Source organism: Ursus arctos, unplaced genomic scaffold (assembly GCF_023065955.2).
Source record: "Ursus arctos isolate Adak ecotype North America unplaced genomic scaffold, UrsArc2.0 scaffold_26, whole genome shotgun sequence".
In the NCBI taxonomy this organism is placed as follows: Eukaryota; Metazoa; Chordata; class Mammalia; order Carnivora; family Ursidae; genus Ursus; species Ursus arctos.
Genome location: NW_026622941.1, coordinates 12,479,038 through 12,490,449, shown reverse-complemented (window position 1 = coordinate 12,490,449; position 11,412 = coordinate 12,479,038). Strand labels below are relative to the sequence as shown.

The 11,412-nt window shown below is 44.7% G+C and overlaps 1 protein-coding gene across 2 annotated transcripts; it reads left to right on the top strand.

Annotated features, from left to right (window-relative positions):
• Positions 1-932: 932 nt before the first annotated feature.
• Positions 933-9,354, top strand: GPRC5D (G protein-coupled receptor class C group 5 member D). Of its 2 annotated transcripts, XM_026501578.4 has the most exons (4): positions 933-1,046; positions 1,771-2,708; positions 7,842-7,909; positions 9,013-9,354. In XM_026501578.4, the coding sequence occupies exons 2-4, from the start codon at positions 1,814-1,816 to the stop codon at positions 9,082-9,084; spliced, it is 1,035 nt and encodes a 344-aa protein (XP_026357363.1). In that variant the 5' UTR covers positions 933-1,046; positions 1,771-1,813; the 3' UTR covers positions 9,085-9,354. The 2 variants fall into 2 exon arrangements, with proteins under 2 accessions (XP_026357363.1, XP_026357364.1); XM_026501579.4 differs by lacking the exon at positions 7,842-7,909 and having other exon boundaries at positions 934-1,046; positions 9,013-9,344.
• The last annotated feature ends 2,058 nt before the right edge of the window (positions 9,355-11,412 follow it).

Below are 11,412 nucleotides of genomic sequence, written 5' to 3'. Positions count from 1 at the left end.
ATGGTTTCCGTAATTGTGAACAGCACAGACCCAACATGCTGTGGAGTTGGTGGTAGGAGGTAATCAGTGAGGGCTCCAGGGATCAGGGGAGGCAGGACATTTCTACAGAGGAGATAAGAGCTAAATCTTAGAGGTAGGGGGAAGTATTTGGTGAGGAAACAGGATCAGTGGGAATAAAGCAAAAGGCAGTTCAAGCCACGGACAACATCTAAGAGAAGGCAAGTAGATGGGAGCTTTGTTTCTTTATGATGCAGTGGAAAACCAACCTGGATAAACCACGGGGCCAGGAGACTTGAGAGAAATAGCTTGGATGAAAAAGAGAAAGCCAGATCATAGGGGTGACTTGAAACCAGACGAACAGGCACTGATTTAGGGTCTTTGGAAGTCTTCTGTCAAAATGCAAATATCCAGGAAAAAACCCAAGTAAATTAGGGTGGAGAGTGTGGGGGTGCAGTCAGTATAGGCTGAACACTACTGTGTGCCCATTACACGCCGTAGCAGGAGAAACAGAATTTGTTATACCAATATCAGCTGGCAAATTCTACTGTGAGTTCTATCTTGCACCCTGGGATGGATGCCCCAATGGAATGAAACCCAGAACAAGTGCAGTCTGATGGGGAAGACTCCAGAGAGGGCTCTTTAGGGAGTAAGGTCAGAAGAGGAATGAAGTGTCCTCATGTAAGCCCAACTGAAGGCCTCTTGAAGCTTCCTAACCACAGTGGAGTCTATGGAGAGGAAGCAGTCTTCCCTAAAGGCACCTTCAGGACCCCCTAAGGCCAAGGTGCCTCTGGTTAGCAATAGAATAGAAAATAATTGTTCTCACCAAAGAAACCTCTGTAGAAAAGTTGCTGGGAAACTGGAATAGGTGTGTCTTTCTGACCTTCCGGTTCTTTTTATAGACACTGCAGGAACCTGAGTGAGGGCCTCCACTCCTTCCGCCCATTTGGGGAGAGATTAAAGAAGCTGAGATTGTCTCCTTCTTACTCATTGGCAGTTACAACCTCGAAGCCAGTACAGCCTCAACTTCCAGTGTGGACACAGAGAAGGTAAGTCGGAATGAAGGGGCCTTGCCTGTAGCTATAAACCCGGATGGCTCCAGCCATCTGGCTTGGGAATAACTGAAGAGGAATAGAACTAGGAGTATTCGGTTGCAAGGTACTTTTTTCCCTCATCAATATGTGGGATTTTTTTCCTAGGCAACCTCAGGGAAGACATTGATTTTGGTGCTCAATTGTTGAAAAAGTTATCTAAAGGCAGAAACCATTTTGTATAATTCTTTGATGAACAAAGTGTAGATATTTAGCAATAACATGTTGCATGGAATTGACTTAAATTAAAAGAAGGAACAGCCATTAGAACTACGAGGAAAAATGATCTGCCTGTCTCCTTCAGGCAGTGCGGCAGTGTCTCGAATGATCCAACGATCCGTTAATGTTGACAACCTTTGTTCTGGAGCCTGATATAACTGTAGTCTCATCCATCAGGCAAACGCTGTCACACACCCCATTTTATGAAAAAGATTCTGCCTTAGGTTTCAAAAAGCCTTGATACAGACTGCGACATGAAAATGGATGAAGTATCTGGAACCTCCTAGTAAAGAGTGTTCTGCTTTTCCCAACAAGACGGAACTAGGAGAGTTTTAAGGGTTTGACAGTTTGGGGCTCTTTCATATTTGGGGCTGAGAGACATCATGGTGGCCAAACAGGACTAGCCAACAGCCGTTCCTGTGTGAGGATGTAGTCAGAAGTTTGTCTCATCTTTCTTTCGCAGGGAATCAGAAGTCCATTCTCGTGAGGTCCACCCACAAGTCACCATGTATGAGGACTGTGTCAAGTCCACCGAGGACTATTATTTCGTCTGTGACAACGAGGGACCATGGAGCATTGTTCTCGAGGCCCTGGCAATAATCGGCATAGTAGTTACAATTATACTACTCTTGGCGTTTCTCTTCCTCATGCGAAGGGTTCAAGACTGCAGCCTGTGGAATACGCTCCCCACTCAGTTCCTCTTCCTCCTGGGTGTGCTGGGACTCTTTAGCCTCGCGTTTGCCTTCATCGCGCAGTTCAATCAGCAAACTGCCCCCGTACGCTACTTTCTCTTTGGGGTTCTCTTTGCTCTCTGTTTCTCATGCCTCTTGGCTCATGCCTCCAACCTGGTGAAGCTGGTCCGGGGTAGAGTCTCCTTCTGTTGGACGACAATTCTGTGCATTGCTATCGGTGTCAGCTTACTGCAGGTGATCATTGCCATTGAGTACGTGACTCTCATGATGACCAGGGGTATGATGTTTATGCACATGACCCCCTGTCAGCTCAACACGGACTTTGTCGTACTCCTGGTCTATGTCCTCTTCCTGATGGCCCTCGCATTCTTCGTCTCCAAAGCCACTTTCTGTGGCCCATGTGAGAACTGGAAGCAACACGGAAGGCTCATCTTCGTCACTGTGCTCATCTCCATCATTATCTGGGTGGTGTGGATCTCCATGCTCCTGAGAGGCAACCCGCAGCTCCAGCGGCAGCCCCAGTGGGATGACCCTGTCGTCTGTATTGCCCTGGTCACCAACGCATGGGTCTTCCTGCTGCTGTACATCATACCCGAGCTCTGCATTCTCCACAGATCCATCAAGCAGAACTGCCCTTTACCAGGCAACGCCTGCCCAGCCCCAGCCTACCAGTGCAGCTTCAGAGTGGAGAACCAGGAACTCTCACGAGGTACTTGCCCAGGGGATTCGGGGAGCAGGGAGGCTCTCCTGCGGGAGAAACAGGGTGCACCAAGAGGGGACAATAGAGGGAAGGGTCACAATCGAGCTGGGTGGCTGAAGAGTTCCAGCATGGAGGTAAAGACACCCAGAACCAATGTTAAACTTTAATGAGAACTCAGTGCTTCCAAACGACAGAGATTTATGGGGAAGAGGCCAAGACAGAAGTGAATCAAAGGCCTTAAATAAAGAGGGTGTGGCTCTGAGGGCTCACGCTGGGTAAAGAAGGGCACCCCCTGTAAAGTGAGTTGTCCAGCCCCAAATTAGGTTTGGACCATGCAATTGCATGACTTATGATGCTAAGTCCAGATGTTTTGGCTATCAAGGGCACAAGTCAAGCCCGGCAACAGCGATTGGCATTTTTTTTTTTAATTTAAGTCTTGAAGTTAATTTGCCCAAACAACATAATAAACTGATTCATAGGACTCATCACCTCATTAACATCACAAAGCCCAATAACTTCTGGATTTCTACTTTTCAAACCATTCACTGCTTGAAAGCCTTCAAGGTTTACAAAAAGTGACAGGAAGAGCCATTGAATCAGAATTCTAATAAAGGCTCCGATGTGTAATCATTAATAGAAATAAAGCCACTTGCTTATGTGACATTTTCATAAAAATTTCTGGTTGGATTTTTATCGTTATGTAAGACCAAGCCACCCGACTATACTTCGCTAATGAATAAAATATATGAGCCATGACAACAAAAATGCGTGGACCCTAACAACCTGGGGGAAATAGTGGCTAATTCTGGTTATCGAAATGTGTCGAAACACATTCATTCCTTTCTGAAACATCTGGCCTGTTATTCATAACCCACTATCATAGTTTTACATCAATTCTTATGTCTTAATAGGCATCTGATTCCTCACAATTTGTCTCTAATGTGCAAAAATTATGTGATTTTATATATTGTACAGCACACATAATGTTCACCAGGCTCAAAAAAATTAATAGAAGCCTTCCCTTTAAGCGTATCCGCGTGTCTGAGCTGGAATCTATGGCTAATTACACATTCAAATTAAATGCCGTTCAGATAGATGCATCCGTTCATTCTTTTCAGCGCAGTTGACAGAGAGTCGGAAATCGACGCTCTACATCCTTCCTGTAACAGTTTTTCTTTGTGTGTTGATGGCACATCATCAGATCACCAAGGTTTGCGGCAGAATTGCAGCATCAACCGCTGAAACCACTCCTCAAAGTTCTCACCAGAAGATAGGATAAAACTTCTTGTGTTTGTTCTATAGTTGTCCTATGTTTCCAAGAAAAAGTCTGAAAGAAAGAGAGAGGGGCGCTCTCGGAGTTTTATGATACCCAAACATAGCGGGATGCGGGATTTGTAACCATCAATATTCTAGACCCCAAAACCCAAGTGTTTCAAGTGTTCTCAGGAGTGTCTGGGTGGCAGAGCACGGGCGAGCAAAAGCACGTTTTCCGGTGCTATCCTTGTTACTCGTGCGTGGTTAGGGAATCTGTTCCCAAGCAGAAAACGGTCTGCCGGTGACAGTCATTGTCACTGTACTTGGATGTTTTATTAAAAAAAAAATCAGTCATGTAGTAAAGAACATACGGATTGCTCTCCAAATTGGGCAGAATAAGCAGAAACTCACACTTGGACAACAGAATCAGAATTTAAGTCACCTGGGAAAAATACAAATATCAAAAATTAGAAGAATGATTAAAACTCAGTACAAAATACAGGATTACACCAAGCTGGGGAAAACATACAACACAAGATAGATAAGAGCCAGACAAGTAGAGTGTGATAACAGGAACTTGAAAAACCCTAAGTGTGTCCTGTAGGTCACAAGCTGGCAAGAGGAAGCAGCTTCCCACTGTCTTTGTTTTCATTGGCTCAAACAACAGGCACAGTACCGTATCAACAGACATGCGGTCAGCAAGAACAATCAGGCGATCGTACCTGGCATGGGTCAGTCTCCAAGGAGAATACCCATTCCAGTTCTGGGATCCACCAGTGAGAAGTGTGGGGGACTGGGGGAGGCTAAGGGAGAACCCCAAAGATAATTAAAGGGTTAGAACTTCCAACCGATGTGGAAAGGTTAAGACAATGAAACAGGTGGTAGTTAGTAATGTGCCTTCGTCATAGACAAGTCAAGTTCTCTCTCTAAATTCTGTACCAAAGCATGACATTTTGTTGGAGTCCGTGAGGCTTGCATTTGTCGTGTGGCTCTTCTGGTGAATATTGCTTGTAGCTGTGACTCTGGTCGCATAATTATTTGATTTACCACTGGGCTGTGAGACCAAAATTATTCATCCGAAAGAAGAGTAAGACAAGAGGAGATCAGCAGGGAATTTCACAAGTACGAAGACCTCTCTCTCGAAGATGTTGTCCTGTTGCTTTCTGTCTCCAACTAAAGCAATGTGTAGAAATGAACTCAAACCAAAGCATGAAGGATTTGGATTAAACGTGAAAATAAGAGTTGGTAAACACTGAAACAGATCGGCAAAGGGGATTAAGGACTCCATTTCCCTGCGAGTCTTTCAAAAGAAGATTAGGCTTTATCTTCCTGAAGTGGCTTATGGACTTAATCCCAAGATATAAAAACATCCGGGTGGAGAATGAAAATGCATTCAGGCGTGTTACTAGAGGACCCCAAACAAATGGGCATAAAGATTCTTTGTCCCATATTATAAATGCGTTCCTAGAAAGCTGTATATTGATTGCATTTTTTAAAAAATCAGTTGCCCTTTTAACTGAGAATTTTCAGTGCAATTTGTGGAGATCTTAAATATAGAATATCAGCCATGATTCTTTCTTTTTTTGTGGAGGGAAAGCTCCTGTCCAGATTATCGCTTACTTTTTCTGGTTTAGTGTACTTAGGGTATCGTTATGTCAAGTTTGCTAAAAGCAAGACTGATGTATATTTTAAACTATCACATTGCTATGGGCGTTTTTTTCTGTCCATTGTTTGAAGGTACACAGCCAAAGCTAGTATGATTCTTTTTGAAGGTATTAAGACAAAAATAATGAGTCCATACAGTGTAAAGGGGGGGTCAATAACTATAAAATGATGTGAACCAAGAGAATGTTCTTGCAAACTTAAGTCCATTAGGTTGTTTTCCTCATAGCAAATACCAGCTTTATATATATACATATATAATAAATAAATAAATAAATAAATAAATAAATAAATAAATAAAATAAATTTTAAAAAATCCTTTATATATATACACATATGTACATATGTATATGTATATATATAAAGGATTTTTTAAAATTTATTTATTTGAAAGAGAGAGCACGAGCAAGAGGAGGGGCAGAGGGAGAAGCAGACTCCCTGCTGAGCAGGGAGCCAGATCCGGGGCTCAATCCCAGGACCCTGGGATCAAGACCTGAGCCGAAGGCCGACACTTCACCAACTGAGCCACCCAGGCACCCCGCAAATACCAGCTTTTGCTGGACAGTCCTTTTTGACAATTCTCAGCATTTTTTTTCTCCAAGATATCCCCCTCTTCCTAGAAGAAACCCAATTTCAATGGTCCCAAGCAGTGTCATTACTGTTTGTTCTTTTGCAGGAACAAATCACAGAACTGCTGTCGTATCACCCTCAGGAGCTCCAGGTTACGGAGAGACAAGTGGCACAAAGTAGGGAAGAAGACAGTGAGTCTAGGCAGGACTTGTTTGCTCTGAGGACAGATAAGGCAAGCATTCAGCATTCCTAAAGATGCAGGGAGCAGGAGATCATTGGGCAGCATGGGGCAGCAGAAAGAATGCAGAATCTGGGTGCCCCGGCTTTGAGGCTCAGCTCTGCTTCCTGGCAACTTTGAAGCCAAACCAAGCTCCTTAACCTCCAGGAACTCAGGCTCCTTGTCTTTAAATGGTGGTTATAATGTCCCCACCTCCTCCCCGTATAAATGGAAAGTCTTCCTTACTCAACTCAGATTGATAGAGGATTAAATCCTCTTTTGGTAAATCCATGAACAACAACTTGTTCTGGAGAATTCTGGAGAAGGAGGCTTCTCTACTTTATGATCTGATCTGATGAGAATGTTGAATGAATGTTGGTCACCAAGGAGCTGAGCGCGAAGGAGTCTCATTATACCTCAAAGAACAAAGTTAAACCAAGAATTCAGTTCATTCTGCCATGAAGGAAGGAAAGGGGTTTCATATTTCACAGGATCCAACCCTCTAAAAAAATACCAGGAGGGGGATGATGTCAGAGCATCAGTTACGCCCACACCACCGGCACCCCCGTGGAGAGTAATACGCAAAGTATAGCATTTTGGTGTTTTCTGTACATCATGCCCTATTCGAAGGGCCTTATACGTATTGATTGACTTAATCTTCAAGACAAGCCTATGAAGTATTATCCCTCTTTTATTCCCATCAGGAAACGAAGGCAACCAAAGGTTAAGGAACAGGGCCCTAGGTCACACAGGTAGCAAGTGCGAGAGCCGCTAAGCGTGAACACTCGGGGCGCGGCCACATCTGTGACCATCAAACAGCGAATATGTAAGGAGCGAGGGCCTGGCCTAGAGCAGATGGGGCTCCTGTCTTCATAGCTTTGTTGAGGAGCCTGACATTGAACACATAACCATGCACGTGATTATCTTATGACAGGAGAAAATGGTCTCCAGGGATCTTTTTTATTATGTCTGGTTTTTTTCAGCTGAACCAAAGCTTGTAGAGTATCAAGCCAGAAGGGACTTTAGAGACAATGTAGGTGAGGCCTTTTATTTTCCTGTGGAGGACAGTGAGGTACGACGCAAGATCAGACAGGCAATACTGCGGAAGCGAAGACCTTGACCCGCTGCGAGCGGCCATCTTTCTCTAGAAGGTGATGACCAACATTCAGCCTCTTCAACCACTAAACACAGATGTGCCTCTCCTGAACACACAGAGGCTACCCATAGCCAACCTTTCTCATAAGCTTTAAAAATACTCTTTTTTAAAATCATAGATTTAAAAATCAAAACAAACAAAAATAAAACAGCCTCAACGGAGAATTCCTTTTTAAAGGGTCAAGAGCCTCTTTGCAAGCCCTCGGGTCTTCTCATAGTCCTCGTGTGTGGTTTCCAGGTGAATCTCTGACACTAACCCAGCCCTTCCCATCTTTGGCTTTCAGCCCGAGACAGTGATGGAGCTGAGGAGGATGTAGCATTAACTTCCTATGGTCCCCCCATTCAGCTGCAGGTAAATGTGCGCATCTACGATCACCAAGGAGGGACAGAGCAAGTGCTCCTTCCTTAGGACAGCTCAGGCTTCATTCCCAGGGTCTGGACTGACCTGAGAGAGGAGAGGTAGGGCAGGCTCGTCCCCACACTCAGGTGGAGCTTGAGCCGTCCGGATATAATCTGTACCGGGACAGGCCAATAGAGGCGAGTCATGCCTTTGCCTCTGCCCAGGCCCCTCCCAATCCCCACCTCCACGCCATTGACAAGGACTCTGCTGCAGGTGAATGTGCTTGAAAGATTGGTGTGAGTGAAGAGGAACAGGCTCGTTGCTTCTTGCCTTGGGGACAACAGGGAACTGTAAATATGGATGAGGTCAGACCTGTTTTTAGTATCTATCAGTTGTCTAAATGAATCCCCTGAGCCCCGCTGGCTGCCTCTCTGAGTCACTGTCTCACTCCTGCAGCCCAAACTGCCCCCAAGAACTGGGCTAACTCTGCCACCCTCATCACCAGATGGGTGTAACCAATTTTAATCCCTTCAGGCAAAAGCGGAAGGAGCACAACTGAGTAGAATTGGAGGTGACTCGGGTTTGTGTCTGATGGCTTGAGGGCATACGAATGGAGGCAGCCAGAAATACCACACTGGGACACAATTCTTATATTCTGATCCCCGTAACTAAAATCCGAGGGTGAAAGTCATGCTCAGGCTGGTTGTTCAACGAACCGTACGAGGCAACCCCAGTTAATCCCTCTGGTCTGTTATCTGAGACTTGGCCTTTTGAAAGGATGGCACACGGACCAGGACAGAGATATATCATTTGCTGTAATTAACCCTCTGCAGGGCAATAACAGGATGAGAAAATCTTTATTAACTTCTCCAAGAATTTCTTGGAATACTTCAATTTCCAGTGATCAGCTATTCAAGAAACTTGCAGAAAGATCCTTGTTACTGGTTAAGAGGGAAGATGGTAAAAAAAAGTTCTGATGTGGGTAGCCTCCATATTGTTTTTCTTTTATTAACAAAGGATTAAGTGATGCTGAAATGATATTCAGACATAGCTCTGGAGACTATCATCCTTTGCGTTGGCTTAGAAAGTTGACAATGGCATTTCTTCTTTTCCAGACTGTTGATCCCACACAAGAATGCTTCATCCCACCAGCTAAAACAAGCCCCCAGCAAGATGCAGAAGCATAAAGCCCAGAGGAAACATGCGTAGTGGAAACCCAAAAGACCATCCTAATGTAGCCCTGATGGGCCGCTGGGGAGCCCAGAGTCATGCTGCCAGCCGAGTAACGGCTCATCCTTCCTTCCCTGCTTCCTAGCCCTTTCCATCCATTAGGACCCTTCATCGGAAGACTACCCTCTCAAACATAATTACAGTCTTGCTGGCCACCCTACCTTGACTATGTGTCTCTTTCTTCCTTCGTGCAACTGAAAGACTCCCTTAGCAATGCGAGAACACATTGGCACCTCTTAGTAACGAGGCCAAAAGACCCTGGTCTGAAAAATTAGGATCATGTTACTGTGACAAAATATAGAGGTCAGTAACAACTTACCCCTGGATTACTTTCGCAGTCATTTTTTATAAATGGCCCTTAAATATGATTGACCCAGAATTTGCAATAAAAGTTACAGCAAAAGCCTCAGGATCCCCACCATTGGGCACTTTATTTTTCTCATTTTTTTAAAAGATTTTATTTATTTATTTGACAGAGAGAGAGAGCACAAGCAGGGGGAGCGGCAGGCAGAGGCGGAGGGAGAAGCAGACTCCCTGATGAGGAGGAAGCCCAGTGTAGGACTCAGTCCCAGGACCCTGGGATCATGACCCGAGCCAAAGGCAGACACTTAACCAACTGAGCCACCCAGGCACCCCTCGACTGTGCATTTTAAATAATGCAGACTTTTCACAGCTTGCAAGGTGGCAGGCCTTCTCACACGGTTTTAGCACCCTGTGACAGCAGATGTGGCTGCGGTAGTGACCTGCTTTGATGAACCAATAACAACAGAGGAATAGCCACCCTAGTTGATGCTCGTAAATGATTGTAGGTGGTGCATATAAAAAGCAGAGTCTGCCTGCCTTGATGTTTCCAATGAACTGATGCCTCTGCACTAATTACCCTGCCTTCACTCGTCCTGCAGCCCCACATCCTCCCCAGTGGATCCGTCTGTTCTCACTACCCATGTGTTGTACATAACAGGTGTAACAGGACCAGAGTTAGGGCTGTGCCACCAGAGGGGTGCTTAGGGTCTAATTCAAGCCTCTCAGCGTACAGATCAGAAAACAGAACCTTAGAGAAATGGAGAGACTTGCCCAAAGTCTCACACAGTAGCTGGTGGTAGGCCAGGTCTTCCAACTCATAGGCCACTCCTCTTCCCTTTTGACAAGGCTTCTCCATGCCTATCTTTCTGTATTAACAAGTACGGCGTGGACCCCCTGAGAGCCAAATGTGATTGTTCTGACCAGCAAGTGTTGAATGCCTCCTATGTTCATGCAATCTGAAAACTAGCTAAGACTCCATACATGGAAAAAAAAAAAAAAAAGCCTTTTTAATGAGCAACATACAGCATGGATTGGTCAATATCACCAAGCATTTCCTGAGCACCTGCGAGGTACCAGGAGCTGTTCTTGGATTGAGTCCTAAGCAGATAAGGCAGACAGTGCTGCTTTGGTGAGCTAATGTTTTTTCTGGGGGAGATAACACAATGCAGAGAATTTCAGGAACACATCTCCCTCCTTTTACAGATGAGGAAAGAGATTTGGCCAGAATAGTATGGCTTGAGAGTGGCAGAATCGACTAGAATCCAGATCCCCAACTACTAGTCAAGTGGCTGTGCTCCCCCTACACAATGTTCCAACATTTCATATTTTTTCTGCTACACTCAGATAGCTACTCCTTTTTGAAATCTGTGCTCTGAGCAGCGTTCTCAGAACAAACCAGTATGTAGGTAAGTGACCAAAAAGTTTCACCTTCTGCCCTTATTGTTAATACAAAATTGAGGGAAAATGTTTAAACATTGAGACTCTGACCTATCTATTAGGTGGCATACTATTTAACAAACCACATAAAGAATCCAATTTGAGAGGGATAACAAGCCATGGAAACTTATATCTGCTCTGGAAGAAGATCATCATCACTGATCTTCCTAGTTTTTAATCTCCAAAATGATAACAGTGACATGTTCCATAATTCTGGTGTGGTGTGGTGTGTTGCAGGCAGGAAATGTTTCTGTTCAGTTGGCTGACACATTTTAATACACCCATTAAAATCACAGACGATGGCCCATATTGCTTCCCAAAATGTTTTTCTTAGTATTAGTAAAGGTAAAATTGAATCTCTTTGTACCAAATTTTGGACTACGTATTAGTTAGATCTGGGGGAATTGTAAGGTGGCAAGTGTCTCGTTCAGGGAGTTGTAAGGTCACATATGGCAGCAGAGAGAGCACTCTCTCTGGGAACCAGAACAGCCACTCAGCCAACCTCATGGAGATGGAATACTGTCAAGTGTTGGTAGGAGCAGGTG